At 39.6% G+C, this 15,280-nt stretch overlaps 1 protein-coding gene across 10 annotated transcripts in view; it reads right to left on the bottom strand.

The window, feature by feature from the left end:
• The window catches only part of LOC101426922 (protocadherin alpha-C2), a 220,423-nt gene that overhangs the window by 96,194 nt on the left and 108,949 nt on the right, over positions 1–15,280 (bottom strand). Inside the window, exon 1 of one of the 10 annotated variants that reach the window (XM_058285754.2) lies at positions 9,217–12,211. The exons of 8 other annotated variants lie outside the window; for them this stretch is intronic. In XM_058285754.2, the coding sequence (XP_058141737.1) occupies positions 9,217–11,658 (2,442 nt within the window). In that variant the 5' untranslated portion in view covers positions 11,659–12,211. Of the gene's footprint in view, positions 1–9,216; positions 12,212–15,280 lie in introns of those variants that run through there. One more of the 10 variants, XM_058285819.1, reaches the window with a different exon arrangement.

Below are 15,280 nucleotides of genomic sequence, written 5' to 3'. Positions count from 1 at the left end.
TTACTCTATTCCTCCATCCTGTGAACCTTAGAACGGTTGTGTCCACTCCACATCTATATCAAGAGGGGGCTTAGATTCCAGATGGATGCTGGATGCAATTCTGCTTTCAGTTGCAGGCAGTCTTGGCTCCCTGGTGTGGTGGTTGACCTTCTTCACCTCCATGTTAGATGAGTGGGGTAAGTCCCATAAATCAGAGTGTAGGTGTTGCAGGTCTGTTGAGACTCAGGGCATGGCCATCACATGGTCAGTCCAGAGACTCAGGTCCCCTGGGTATATAAATCACATTCTTATTTACCTTTCCAGCTTCAAGTTCTACTTTGCTTACACGTGTACAGTATGCTCTGGCCATATCAAACTATTTTTAGCTCCTGCTATGCTTTCATATTTCTCCAGGCCTTTGTTCAAGTTTTTTCCCCTGCCTGAACTACTCATTCTCCATTCTACCTCCTCGCTTCCCAATCATCCATTAATATTTTGCTGAAGAGACATCCTACGTAGGAAGATTTCTCTGTTTTCCCTACCCTCTATTAAAACCACACTGAGTGAGCTGCTGTCCCTCTGAGCTTCAAAGGCAGCATGTATATATTTCAATTATAGCATGTATCTGACTGTACTGTAACTAATGGTTTACTTATTTATTGTTAAGATATCTTTTAGGTGGTGGACTTAGCCCAGTGGTTAGGGTGTCCATCTACCACATGGGAAGTCTGCGGTTCAAACCCCGGGCCTCCTTGACCTGTGTGGAGCTGGCCCACGTGCAGTGCTTATGTGCGCAAGGAGTGCCGTGCCCCCACGCAGGGGTGTCCCCCATGTAGGGGAGCCCCATGCACAAGGAGTGCACCCCATAAGGAGAGTCGCCCAGCGCAAAAGAAAGTGCAGCCTGCCCAGGAATGGTGCTGCACACACAGACAGCTGACACAACAAGATGATGCAACAAAAAGAAACACAGATTCCCATGTGGCTGACAACAACAGAAGCAGACAAAGAAGACACAGCAAATAGACACAGAGAACAGACAACCGGGGTGGGGGGGAAAGGGAGAAAAATAAATAAATAAATAAATAAAAATTTTTTTAAAAAGTTATCTTTTTATGTTATGGTTTATATCTTATTTGTGTCCACATTTTGAGTATCCCATGCTCAAAACCTGTTAAATTGAGTGACTAGAATAGAGAAACATGAAAATTGTTTTATGTCATATGTCATGCATACCTTTAATAAAACTTGACTATCAGAATATTTTAGGTGAAAGCATGTGCTCTCTTAAAGATTTATTTCTCTCCCCGCCCCGCACCCCCGAGTCTGTTCTCTCTGTCCATTTGCTGTTCTTCTGGTCTGCTTGTATTCTCATTAGGTGGCTCCGCAAACCTATCATAGGAACTTCCGGAGTGGGAGAGAGGCAACCAATCTCTTGAACCACCTTAGCTCCCCTGTTCCTGTACCTCTTATTTTCTCTCCTCTGTGTCTCTCGTTGCATCATCTTGCTGTGCCAGCTCTCTGAATCAGCCAGCACTCCTGCACAGGCAGCTTTCCCCCCGCCAGGGGGCATTCCCATGCAGGGCGGCTCTCCTACGCAGGGCCGCATTCCCACGTGGGCTGGCACTCTGCGTGGGCCAGTTCACCCTCACCAGGAGGCCCTGGGCATTGAACCCTGGACCTCCTATATGGTAGATGGGAGCCCCATTGGTTGAGCCATATCCGTTTCCCCATGTGCTCTCTTAGATTGAATTACTAAGTATTTCACAGTAAATCTGATACTTGCATTATTTATTTCCATAAATAATAATTGGAGATTTAAATCCCCTGTCAGGATTTGGGGAAAATAAAGATACTGTTGCATTCCAAAGAAATTTTAAGACATGTGTAAAAGCATTTCAATGTTACTTAGAAAAGTCTGCTGATAATTATCCTGTAAGATAGGGTGTTTCACGTAATGGCAGCCACCCTACTGAAAGTAACTAAATATTCTGGATAAAATATGTTTTTAATTATCTTAAAAGTACTGAAAATCTGACAAGATAGTGGGGACCTGCTAAGACAAATTCTGGAGAAAACCTAAACCCAGTGCAGTGAGTGTTATATCCAGATTGATTTTGTTCTGAAACTAGTTGTCAACACCAACCTGGACTTAAGTCCAGATAACTTTGGAGGTGAGGATGACAGAAATGTATTCTTCACAGGAAAAACAATGCCAGTTTCATTTAAGGATGTTCTAGATGAAGCACTGAATTTTCATTTTATCACATCTCAACCATTGAGTACACATCTTTTTACTATTTTGTATGAGAAAATGGAATGTATGCTTAAAGCACTTCTATTGCATGTGATGGTTGCCTCAAGGAAAAACACTTGGGTAATTGATTTGCAGGTTGAAATGGGAACTTTTTAAAGGAATACAATTTTTACTTGACAAGATAGACAGGCAAACTACAGTTATTTAGACTTGCACATTTAGGAGAGATTTTCTCAAAAATTAATGAAGTGAACCTGTCACTTCAAGAAAAACAACTGAAAGTATTTTCTGCTAATGACAAAATTCAAGATTTTGCAAGAGAATTAGACTTTGGGAAAACGTGTCTATCACCATGACCTTCCAGGTCCCTAATACTAAAATACTTTCTGATGAGGTTGGCAGTCTTTGTTATTGTATAATAAAATGTGTCAATATTTGGAAGATATGCATAATTCAGTGATTCAATATTTCCAAATGACTGATAAATTTCACCTTAAAAAGTATATAATGGAAGGGGAGTGATGAATGGTATTAGTATTTTTTATATTAGTATTTTAAAAGTCACTTAAATAAACTATTCTGTATTCAGTTATTACACAACATGGAAAAATAAAACAAATCTAGAACTAAAATAAAAACAAGATACTAGTACACACCACTACAATGATGAAAATTTACAAGGCTTATGAGACTAAGTATTACAAGAATGTGGAGTAACTGGAATTCTCATGCATTCCTGGTGGGAGAGTAAATTGGTACAACTAACTTGGAAAATTATTGGTTGAATCTATTAAAGCTGAACACACCCACACCTTATAACCAGCAATTCCCACTATAAGAAATATATCCAACAGAAATGCAAATATATGTGCACTGAAATACATGGAAAAAAATTCATAGCAGATGGGTTTTGTTTGTTTGTTTTTTAGGAGGTACCAGGAATTGAACCTGGGACCTCATACATGGGAAGCAGGTGCTCAAACCCTGAGCTACACCCCCTCCACTACAATTGTTCATAATAGCAAAAAAAAAAAAAAGGAAAAATGCCCATTAACAGAAAAATGGATAAATTGTGGTATAGTCATATATTATTTAATAAATTTAATAAATGAATTACTGCTACACACAACAGACTGGTTGAATGTCATATAATATCAAATGAAAGAAGCCAGACACAAAAACTTAATCGACATATAATTCTATTTTTATAGCATTGGACCTCATGATAATGGTTACATTTCAGGAGGGAGCAATGTTGGAGGGAAGTATGAGGGGGTGTCTGGAGTGCTGGTGGTAACACTCTCTTTCTTGATCTCTTGTGGTAAGTGCATGATTGTGTTGGCTTTGGACAGGTCATCAATTATATATATTGTATAATATACAATATAAAATATAAGAAGTACATATATGTACTTGTAACATGTGTTATACTTCAATTAAAATTTTAAAACAAGATGTGCATAAGGCAGCTAATACTATGTTTAGTGGAAAATTTAGTTTTAAATCCACACATTAGAAATGCCGAAAGACTGAAAATCAGCGAGCTAAACAAGAAGCTAGAAAACACAGAGCAATTGAATACAAAGAATATATGAGGAAGGAAATAGTAGTTAACAGAAATTAATAAAATAGATAGTGAATACACAAGAAAGAGAATCCAAAGAGCCAGAAGTTAGACCTCAAAAAGGCTAATATAATTAATAAACCACTTTCTGAGAGTTTGATCAATCTGATTTTTAAAAATGAGAAAAGAGTGAAAATAACTATGATCAGGATTGAAAAGGGGGAATCACTATAGATTTTAAAAGATCTCAAGAGGACATTATAAACAATTTCATACAAAAATACTTAAAAGTTTAGATGTACTGAACACATTTCTGGAAAAATACAATTTACAAAAACAAAACAAGAAAAATTAAAATATGAAAAATTTCTCTTACTAATGAATATATTTTATTTCATTATTTAAAACTTTCCCACACTGAGAGAAATAAATTTTTTAAAAAAACAAAACAAAACTTTCCCACACAGAAAACTTTAGGCATGGAGAGTGTCATTAATGAATTATATCACTTATTTAAGAAAGAGATATCACATCACCTGTCTTAACAAACACTTCCCAAAAATAGAAAACAGGAGAGAAAAAAAAAACATTCTAACTTGTTTAATGGTGTCAGCATAACCTTGATACCAAACTCTGATAAGAAGGTCCATATTAACAGATGAACATATTTGCAAAAACTCAAAACTACTTTAATTGGCTGTTTTTAGTTTGTATGAACTTCATTTTTAAGTCTAAGCAAAACAGCTGTAGACATTGCATAAAGATTCTAATAACTATAATGTGCCTAAATTCAGAAAGTACATTTTTTAATCTGCTAAGAAAATAATGTATGTAGATGGTAACCAGATGGTTGTAGGAGCAGCCAAGAATTTGGGATAGGATAGAAAGAAGGTTTTTCTCTTTCTCTGCAGCACAGGAGAATATGTGATTGCATATTCATTCATATTTCCAAAATAAGTTTCAGATGAATATATAATGATCTTCTCTGTTTATAAATATAGTTTGAGAAGGAACTTATCATCCCAATTATTTTTCAGAAATGCAGTATAAAAGATACACGTAATTTATTCATGTCTTGTACCATCCTCTTATCCTTTCAGTTAAAATTGAGAACAAAAGGAGTAACCATCTTTATCATTTAACTTTGTTTTTAAGAGTAACTCGTTCCAACAAATTCCTTACTTCCTATAATACTTTAGTCAGAATTCTAGACTGTGATCCATATTCATCTGATGCACTGCCAAATATTAATATTTATGATATTCATATTATATGTATTTGAGTAATATAAAAAACCTTTTAGCAATTTACTCCACCTTCATCCCACCTCAGCTAAGTGTATTTAGTCTCTAAAATACTTTGTCCACTCTTAACTGCAGATGTTGAAGGCAGCAAAAATCAATAGGTCATTAACATTATCAGACATGTTGTCAATACCTTCCCACAAATATGTTTCTCAGGCATTGCTTTTCCCTTCTGTCAACTCAAATTATAATGCTATTTTTCTTTCCTTTTACTGGTGTAAGGTTCTCTATTATACAAAAAATACTTTGATTTGTTTCATCTGATATATGTCATATACCATGCAAGCTTCCTTAGTCACAACACTGTAACTGTTTTTTATCACTATATATTTCATATACCATCCAAATTTCCTTAGTTACAATTCTCTAAGGTTTTTAAAAATGTGTTTCTCAGATTCAAAATCAAAATAGATATAAGGAAATACCTAACCTATGGAAAATCTACTTATGCAATGTATGTAAACAAAATTTTTTTTAAAAACCTAGAATGTAAAAAGCACTTTGCCACTCTGTTAATAAATAACACCGCAAATGGGAAATAACTTATATCCTGGCAAAACAGAAACTGCTTGAATTCCACAAGAACGAAACATTAATACAACACTGGTATTTTCAAACAATAATTTTTATGTGGAAGATTAATAAAGACCAGTTGTAAGCTGAGTGTTCATGTATTTTTTGTAAATTAATATGCATTATCTTTAAAATTGCCAATGCAATCAATTTTAAATGGCAAGTAGAAATTTACCTCTTAGAAGTACCATTTTAGATACATATCTAAAAATCTTAAATTGTCTATTAAGACCCTTAACAGAAAAAAAATTGACAAGAGACATATGTTGTCTACTTGTTGCATAGCAATGGATCAATTTTTTTATATATGTTAAATATTATCAATATGAGTAACATGGATAAAAATCATGTTTTCCTGAATCTGTTAAACTGACCAATTTTAGTGCCATAAACTATGTTAATATATACTTCAAACTAAAATAAGAGTGAAGAGCTTCAAAACTGAACAAAACATAAACACAAAGGTATCAACACAATTTTATATGATTCAGCCACACAGTTATAATCATTGTAAAATTTCACACTTTTTAAAGGACTGTTTTATAAGATTCAAGCAATACATATTTTATTTCTGGGATTCTGTAGTTGTCATAAAGGAATTCAGTGAACACTCTGACAAGCATTCTTTCCTGAAGAACCAAGACTGGATCAATATGCAATTGGATAAGAAGAAGTAAATAATAAATGCCTTCCTGAATTAAAAATATCCCAGGTTTATAAAGGCTATTTACCATACTTTCTTTAAGTATAAGGAAATATCCAGCCCACAGAGATCAGTAGAAGACATTGGATTACCTAAAAGTGAAATGTCAACGATGCTGGAGAAAAAACTGCTCAACTAGACGAACAGGATAATACAATATTCCTACATATATGAACAGCCCATCTGTTTCCCTGTTTGTCACTTATATAAAACATTTGGCAGGGAGGGGGATTTTTCTCTTGTTTTATCAATACATTTTTTCATCTAAATTGCTAATTTTCCTTCCAACTTCCAGATCTGTTGGCCTTTCTATCACTTATAATTCCTTTCTTGTCTAATTAAAATGTATTTCTCAAACAAATCCTGACCCCAAACTGCACAGCCTCAACTCTCTTTGCTGCAGAAAATAATGAAATAAAAGAAATAAATAGTAAATATTCTTCGTAGAAATAACGGTTTCGATACCAGAAACATTAGTATTATAGTGCACTAATTTTTCTCCCTTATAAAATAACTAAGAATCGAGAGAGTCCACAACTGCAAGCAAGAGAGTCCCATCCATCAGCCACGTGGGATTGAAGCCCCCTCTCGATTAGAGGTGGAGTGGGCATCACCATCCCAGAATCCTCAGGATTGGGGAATAAAATATCGACTAGAGTAGACTTACTGGTACTCTTCTATAGACTTACTGTGATTCTAGCAATGGAAGAAATTATATCATTGATGAGACAGTAGCCTCTAGAGTTGCTGAAGGCAGGGAGAGAGAAAAAGAGGTGTAAGATGGGGGCATTTTTGGGACTTGGAATTGTCCTGGATGACACTCCAAAGACAGATACAGGACATTATATATCCTACCATAACCTACAGAGTGGGAGCGAGTGTAAACTACAACATAAACTATAATCCATGCTGCATGGCAATGTTCCAAAACGTGTTCATCAATTGCAATGAATGTACCACACTAATGGAAGAAGTTGTTAATGTGGGAAAAGTGGGAGGTGTAGGGAGTGGGACATATGGGAATCCCCTATATTTTTAAATGTAACATTTTATGTAATCTATGTATCTTTTAAAAATAAATTAAAATATATTTTTTAAAATTAACTAATATACTACTAAATAGCATTCATTACAAAATTCACCATGTAATGATGTGCATCCCTATTAACTCTTTTGTCATCTACAGGAACCGGACTTACACTTAGCCCCCCGAGTACAGCACTGAGGTTTTTTATGCTAACTCTAGAAGCAGATAATCCTTCTGTTATGTTGTGTTTCATACGCATACATCATAAGGAAGAAAATAATCACTGAAATAATATATTTGAAAGTGACCTTTAAACTGTTCACATGCAAAGTAGAAAATAAAGTTTTCCACTCGATTTCGAACAGTGTTACCATCCAAGCCACACATGCACATATTCATTCCTTCATTCAGCAAGCATTTAGTAAGCATATTTGATATGCTGAATTTTATTATACCATGTGAGGATATTATATCTACAAAATTATAATGGAGGTATATCCATTTTGTTTGCAAGTAACATTACTTGAGGGCAAACAACCTACAATCCACTTCTCCCCCTATTACTTGGAATAGTAAAAAAATGTTTCAATTCCCTTCCCTAATTTCTGCATATTGCCTTCCCTTGTGTTCATGATGTCTATGATAAGACACAAAGCAATATTATACAATTGTTAGAAAATGTTGTCCTGACTCTATTCTAAATTCTGTAATGCCAAGGGTCAGTATAGGTAAATTGAAGTACCTGAATCATTTAACTTTTATGAGATGCATAACTCACAAATGTTTTATTTACATAGTTTCTCAATATATATGGCTTCTAAAATTCTAAGGAAATTAAATCCAAATTGAATTGACTTTGGATTGTAAATGCACCATCAACACACAAATGTTCTGACATAGTGATTATTCCTTTTTTTTTATGAAATGTATCAATAAAAATGAAAGGTTGTCGAATCCTAAACCCAGAAGATGGTGTTTCTGTCTATCAATACAAACAGATGTTCTAAGACATGCCTATAGATTCTATGTACTTATAAAACACTGCTGTGAAGTTTTTAGCTGTGTATTTTGGAGTATCGTTCTCAAAGAAGAGTACTTTGCCAAAATGGCATTCGTGAAAAATATAAATTAGAGAATCTGCCACATTTTAGTAAATAACAAGACCCAATTCAAATGCCATCTCTACCACAAAGCCTTCTCTGAGATTCCCCCTCTCAACCAGATGTTCTCTCCCTTCTTGGAATACCCATTGCAATTTATTTGTACATCTTTTACAGTTATCATCAATTTAAAATCATGTATTGGAATAGTCTGAGTAAATGTCCCACATTCCAAAATAGATTTTAAACTCAAATTATGCAAAGACATATTTTTTCATTCTCTACTGTAGGTACAGTTGCCTTACACATACATGTTGCCCAAGAAATATTTGAGAACGCAGGCAAATTTGCTTCACCATAAAAGAATCACTAAAAGGAATTATTTTTAAAGTCCACAGCCATTTATTATCTGTACCAGAAACTTTAGTAGTTTATTTTTAATTTTAGGCCTTTATGCTCTGGTACTTTTACTGTTCTTTATAAGTTTGAGTTTTTTAGCCTTCTTACTCCAAAAAGAATTACAAGCCCCTCAAGGTCAATAACAGTCTTCTAATACTTTTATGCTCCACAACTCTGGACACAGGGAGAAAAAACTAGGAGTGTTCAATTCAATTGATTAAATGTTGCCAAATGCTCATCTGAGAAACATTTAAGAACAAAGCTAGGAGCCATTTCCTGGCCAAGAGTATCAAGTCTCATAAAATTTGCTTACCATGGCATTGACATTTTCAGTATCCCCTTTCCTACTCCAAATCTGAATACAGGATATTGGCAAATTCAGTCCTATGCCAGTGGCCAGATTTCTCAGGTCAGCAGCACTGTATTCCCCACGCACCAACAGACTGTTATTATCAGAACCAAGTCCTAGAGAGGCCCTATAGAGATAGGTCTGAGATAGTCTCTCAACTGTAGTGACATCTATTGTGGCTGATGTTATGCAAGGATTCAAAGCCATCCTCCTTCCATACCCCATCTCTTCTGGAGAGCAACAGCAAACTGTACAGCAATTCTGAGAACAACAACTTGAGTGCTGGCTCAATTTAATGCACGTGAAGGAAAGTAAGCAGCTCAGAAATAAAAAGGAAACACAGGCTAAGGCAATTACTAAATACAAGTTCTGGGTGGAAAGCTGTCCTGCTTCCCAAGCATCTTCAAAGTCTGGAAGGACCTGAGGGGCAGAGTTGCTCAACAGCACACCCAGGGTAATGGAAGAGGAAAGCGGTGGGTCTCCTTGGTCCCGAACCACTATCACCATCCTCTGCTTAACTGCATCAGTGGGAAGCACTGGACGAGCAGTACGGAGCTCTCCCATATTGGCCGAAAGTCTGAAAAGGCTATAATCAGAGGCCTGAGAGATATGGTAGGAAAGCAAGGCATTGGCCCCACTGTCTGCATCCTCTGCTACCACTTTCGTGACCAAGTGTCCAGTTCTGGCAGAGCAGGGCAAAATTTCCACTGGGACAGAGCCATTCCTGGGCAAGGGAAACAAGATGACTGGGGCATTGTCATTCCTATCTACCACAAACAAGTCCACAGTCACTGTTGCACTTCTGGGAGGGAGGCCACCATCCCGGGCTTCTACTTGGAAGCTAAACCCCTTGAACCGCTCAAAGTCAAAGGAGGTTTTGGCAGTTATCGCACCACTGGATGATTCTACCATCACCAAGCTAGAGGGTGGTGGCTCTTCAGAGCTAATATCCAACAGCTTATAGAAGACAAGGCCATTCTCCCCCAGGTCTGAATCCTGGGCAAACACACGGCCCAGAGAGGTCCCAGGGCCATTGTTTTCAGCCACAAAGAGTTCCTGTTGCTCTTGAGGAAAGCTTGGTGTATTGTCGTTCACATCAGCAACTGACACAGTCAGTGTCTTCCGGGTGCTAAGTGGGGGCAAGCCACCATCTGAGGCGATGATCAGGACCTCATATTCGCTTATCTGCTCCCGGTCCAGAGGCCCATCGGTCAGCAGGCTGTAGTAGTTGTCAAAAGAAGGCTTTAGCTGAAAAGGGCCTCCGCCGGACAAGCTACAAATGATCCTGCCATTGGGACCGAAGTCCTCATCCCTTACACTGAGGAGAGCAATCACTGTGCCAGGGGCAGTATCCTCGGGTACTGGACTAGATAGAGTCACGAAGTTCACCTCGGGGAAATGGTCGTTCACATCGGTCACCTCTACCAACAGTTTAGCGGTGCTAGCTAGACTGAAGGCGCCTTCGTCCCTCGCCTCGACGTATGCTTCCAACAGCGTTTCAGGCGGACCCAGTGAAGCAGCTACCCGCACCTCTCCATTTCGAGGGTGCACGTGAAAGCGGTGTCGCAACTCTGCTCGCGTGCTATTGCTTAAGGAGTACTGGATTTTCCCATTAGCATCTTCGTCGGGGTCCGAGGCCTGGACTCGGAACAACACCGTCCCGTTGGGTGTGGTCTCTGCGGCCTTCGTGCGGTAGACGGAATGCTCAAATACAGGCGCGTTGTCGTTTGTATCCACCACGATGACGGTGACTTGTGCGTCTCCGGAGCGCGCGGGCCGTCCGCGGTCCCGGGCGGTGAGCACCAGCCGGTGGGTAGCGAACTGCTCGCGATCCAGCGCTTTCTCCAACACCAACTCTGGGTATTCGCTGCCGTCTACCCGCGATCCCATGTCCAGGCGAAAGTGCTGGCTGGGGCTCAAGCTGTAGCTTAGCACCCCGTTGCTTCCTTCATCTGCATCTTGGGCACTGGGGAGAGTAAATCGGGCTCCGGACGTCAGGAACTCCGGGATGTGCAGTTGCACGTTGCCGGCGGGAAAGAGAGGTGAGTTGTCATTGGTGTCCAGGACGTGAACGCGCATCTTGTGCAACTCCAGCGGGCCCTCGAGCACCAACTCATAGGTCAAGACGCAGGTAGCTTTGGCTCCGCACAGCCGCTCGCGATCCGCCGGCTCTCGCACCACTAAGCTACCGTTGGCCGGGTCCACCCCGAAGTAGGGCTCGCCATGGCTGGAAAGGAAGCGAAAGTTCCTCAGAGCCAAGGCGGCCGCCGGAAGCCTCAAGTCCGCGGCGACATTGCCTATGGCTACTCCCTGCTCCGTCTCCTCCAACACCGAGTATTCGAGCTGTCCCGCGGCGGCACCCCAGGAGAGCCACAAACACAGAGCCGCCACGCGACCGCCCACCATCCTCACGCTCGGCGTTCCCGCTCCACCAGCGGTGACCCAGGAACATACTCCAGACTGCCGGAGAGCCCAAGTCGCGGCGAACAGCCTGCGTCCGGCCGCCACCGCCCGCAGATGTGCGGAGACCGCCGACGGTCCGGGGCTGGCCGGGTGGGAGCCAGGCTGGCTCCGCGGGACGCGGGCAGCCGTCTGGGAAAGCGGAGCCGGCCCGGGCGGAGGAGCGCGGCGCCGCCTAGGGGTGCAGGAGCGAGGTAAACTGCCCGGGATCCCGCAGCGCCGTCTCCTCGCGCCGCGCCCTGGGATCGCGCGCCAAGCCCAGGCAGACGCGCCCGGCGAGAAGACGCTCCGAGAAAATAACACCTCTCTCCTCAAACAGCATGTCTTGGGAAATGACGAGCCCTGCAACCGCCCGTTCTCCACGTTCACACCCTCCGCCCGAAGCCTGCCTGTAACCTGGGCTGAGCCCCGCTGGACGCCTCCAGCCAACTCAGGCGAGAGCGCCGGACCCCTCGCTCCGCCCCATCAATCCCCTACCTTGCAGAGAGAGGAACGCGGCGAAGAACCGCCAGGGCGGAGAGTGCAGGGGGGCGGAACCGAGCCCGCGAACGACCACGCCTTTGAGGCTTAAGGAAACAGGAGCCCCCAAACCTAGTGCAGTGGGGCGTTCAGCGCTGGATTCCCAACCTCTCTTTGCTGCGGGTGGACGTTTCCCCTTTATCCTGGGATAAAAGGGCAGCCTTTTATCCCAGGAGCCCCCAGGAATTAAATAGAAGCGACCAGAAAAGAGCAAGTTGGGAAATAGTATCCGCCTCGAGCTTCCTCCGGAGTCTCGCCTTTCGAAGCACCTGACCAGAGAGCTTAAAGTTTCGGTTATATATCCCTCTTTCCTTAGGAAGCCCTGATGGGAGAGCTTTGCAAGTGGCCCTTGACGCTCTGGGTGAGAGGAGGTCATGAACCAGGCAGTATTAAGAACTAGAAACTCAGAAATAGTTGACAAGCCATCCCAGAAAACACAGGCGATGAAGTGGAGAGAAAGTACTGAGACACTCTCCAGAGTGTGACCAGGAACCTAGAGCTATATTCACTCTCCATAAATATTTAGACAACAGCAATGAGGCAGGGAAAGAACAGGCTAGGGCCAAATTTTCTCATCTTGGTTTTATTCCAGTCTTCTGCATTGAAATGGGGACAGGGTCTATGAGAAATATCTCTACGACTAGCTCCAGATTCCGCCTAGCACCTACAAGCAGTGACTTTCCCTTACAGAGATGAGAGCTAGAGAAGGAGAAGATTGAATTACTGTTGTACACTAAATTTCACTCAAAACCTTCTTTTAATACAGTTTCAGTGTCCAAAGCCCCAAGGCCCAAAATTTGAAAGGCAAGAGCTGAATACAAATCAAGAATTGAAGCTTCCGTTATATTTATGGTCAGAAAACTGCCTAAATATGTTGATCATTCTTGAAGCTGGGTGATGGTTATACGGAATGTGGAAGCTAATTACACGATTTTCTCCACTTTCGTGTATGTTTAAATGTTTTGGTTTTGGTTTTGGTTTTTTGTTTGTTTGTTTTTAGGGGGTATTGGGGAATGAAGCCAGGAACTGATACATGGGAAGCAGGTGGTAACTTCTTGAGCTATATTAGTTCCCCTGTTTCTTTCATGAAACAGAAAAGAAAAAAAATAAAGAAAAACTATGTTTCTTTAATTAATTTTTAAAATTGCTGAACTCCAGCATCTCCTTCTAGACAAAAAGTGAGATTGGTAACATCATTGTGCCACTCAGACCAAACCACCCTCTGAACATTACAAAGCCATCCCCTATATTTTCCCAGAGAAATAAAAAGAGTAGGCTGCAACATAATAAGTCAATGTACATAGTAAGTGTCCCTGAATAGTTTGCCTTTCGGGTTTAAGGAACTGAAAGATCTCTGACATCAAATCTCCGATAAAATTAAATAAGGAATATATCAGCTCATTAAAAGTGTTATGTAGAATCAAAAAGAAGTATAGCCATCACTGGGAATCCTTATTAGGATGTGAAACAGCCCATAAAAAATCAAACTGCTTCTTCACCAAATTTCAGAACCAAAAATAAAGCAATCAGCTACTTCAGTGCCAGAGATTAGGATTTGCATTTCCTCATTGTAATTTAATGTTGCTTCCCAAACTAACTGTTTTGGGTGAAAGGTTATTCTTTCCATGTTTCCATTATCAGCAGATGACATTCTCCCTGAGAAATGTAAACTTTTGGAAAGCATCTACCCCTTACTTGTAGAACTGCTGTCAAACCTCCAATTATACAGGGTTTAGGGATTCTGAGGATAGCATGTGGATTAGGGGATGGAGAGAAAGCAAAAATCTTACAGAGCATCAGCATGGAAAATTTTGATAAAAATGCCTCTTCCTTTACACATTTCTCTGACTTTTGCTTCTCTTTTTCCCCATTTCTCTATCCAAACTGCCTCTTCATTCTAGACATTACATATCTAATAATAGTCTAAAATAGTATTTGGTTCTTTATCAGCCACATCAGACACTTTTTTCATGATGGATTGATAACAAAAATTTATGTCTTTTTTGCTAGATGCTATTAATATACATATTGAAAAGTCTTAAACTTTTATAATTACTTTTTTAAACTCAATTTTGTCATGTATCACTGTGTTAAGAAATACTCTATATGGTTCAATTACTTACTATATTTGTCTACATTTCAAGTTTCATATGCCTACATATTGATAAGCAAACACACTAGATCTTCCTGTGAGCTGCAGATGAAAATTTTCATTAAAATAGCTGAAAAAAGTAAAATAGCTGAAAAGGAAGTCCTATAACTACTACCAACCACCCTACTGGACATCAATTAATTAGACAGTGTCTAACCTCATATCAAATCTGACAAAGATACTACCAATGTTCCCCCCAAAAAATTATACACCAATCTAACACTATGATATCGTTGCAAAAATACTAAACAAAATATCACCAGATATTATAATAGATGCCTAAATAAAATTTAATGAAAACTTGACAGCTATCACAAAACTATAGTCACCTGAATTAAAGCAGTGAAATTCCATTAAAAGTAGGCATATAACAGGGCATTTCCTATTATAGCTATTATTCAATACTGGCCTGGTTGTTCTATATAACACAAGAGGAGGAAATATGTGTGTGTACATATATGCACATATACACACATATATATGCTAGAAAGGAGGATAAAATATATTGTTAGATGATAAAATTCATAGGTAATGTGATTTTCTACTTGTAAAACCCCAGATAATATAAGAAAGAAAGAAAAAACAATGAAAACAATGAAGTTCAGAGAGATGATTAGTTAAAAAATAAATATTAAAAAATCAAAACTAGACAAAAAGTAGGTTTCCTACCAATGATGGATAAATGAAAATGGGACATTTTTTTATGTGTCTTCTCCCTGAAAGCCACCAAAACAATAGTAAGAACAGCAGACAAAAAATAGTCACATTTTTTATAAAATTGTATAAAACATTTGACCTTGAACGATAATATAGATAAAAAGAAGTTAACAAGCGCCATTAAAAATGGACTAAATTGCAAGACAGGTAACTATCATGGGAGATCTTGGGAAGAATTGG

This window comes from Dasypus novemcinctus, chromosome 2, assembly GCF_030445035.2.
Source record: "Dasypus novemcinctus isolate mDasNov1 chromosome 2, mDasNov1.1.hap2, whole genome shotgun sequence".
NCBI classification, from domain to species: domain Eukaryota; kingdom Metazoa; phylum Chordata; class Mammalia; order Cingulata; family Dasypodidae; genus Dasypus; species Dasypus novemcinctus.
Note: the sequence above shows the minus strand (reverse complement) of the source record. Positions and strands in the feature narration are given on the sequence as shown.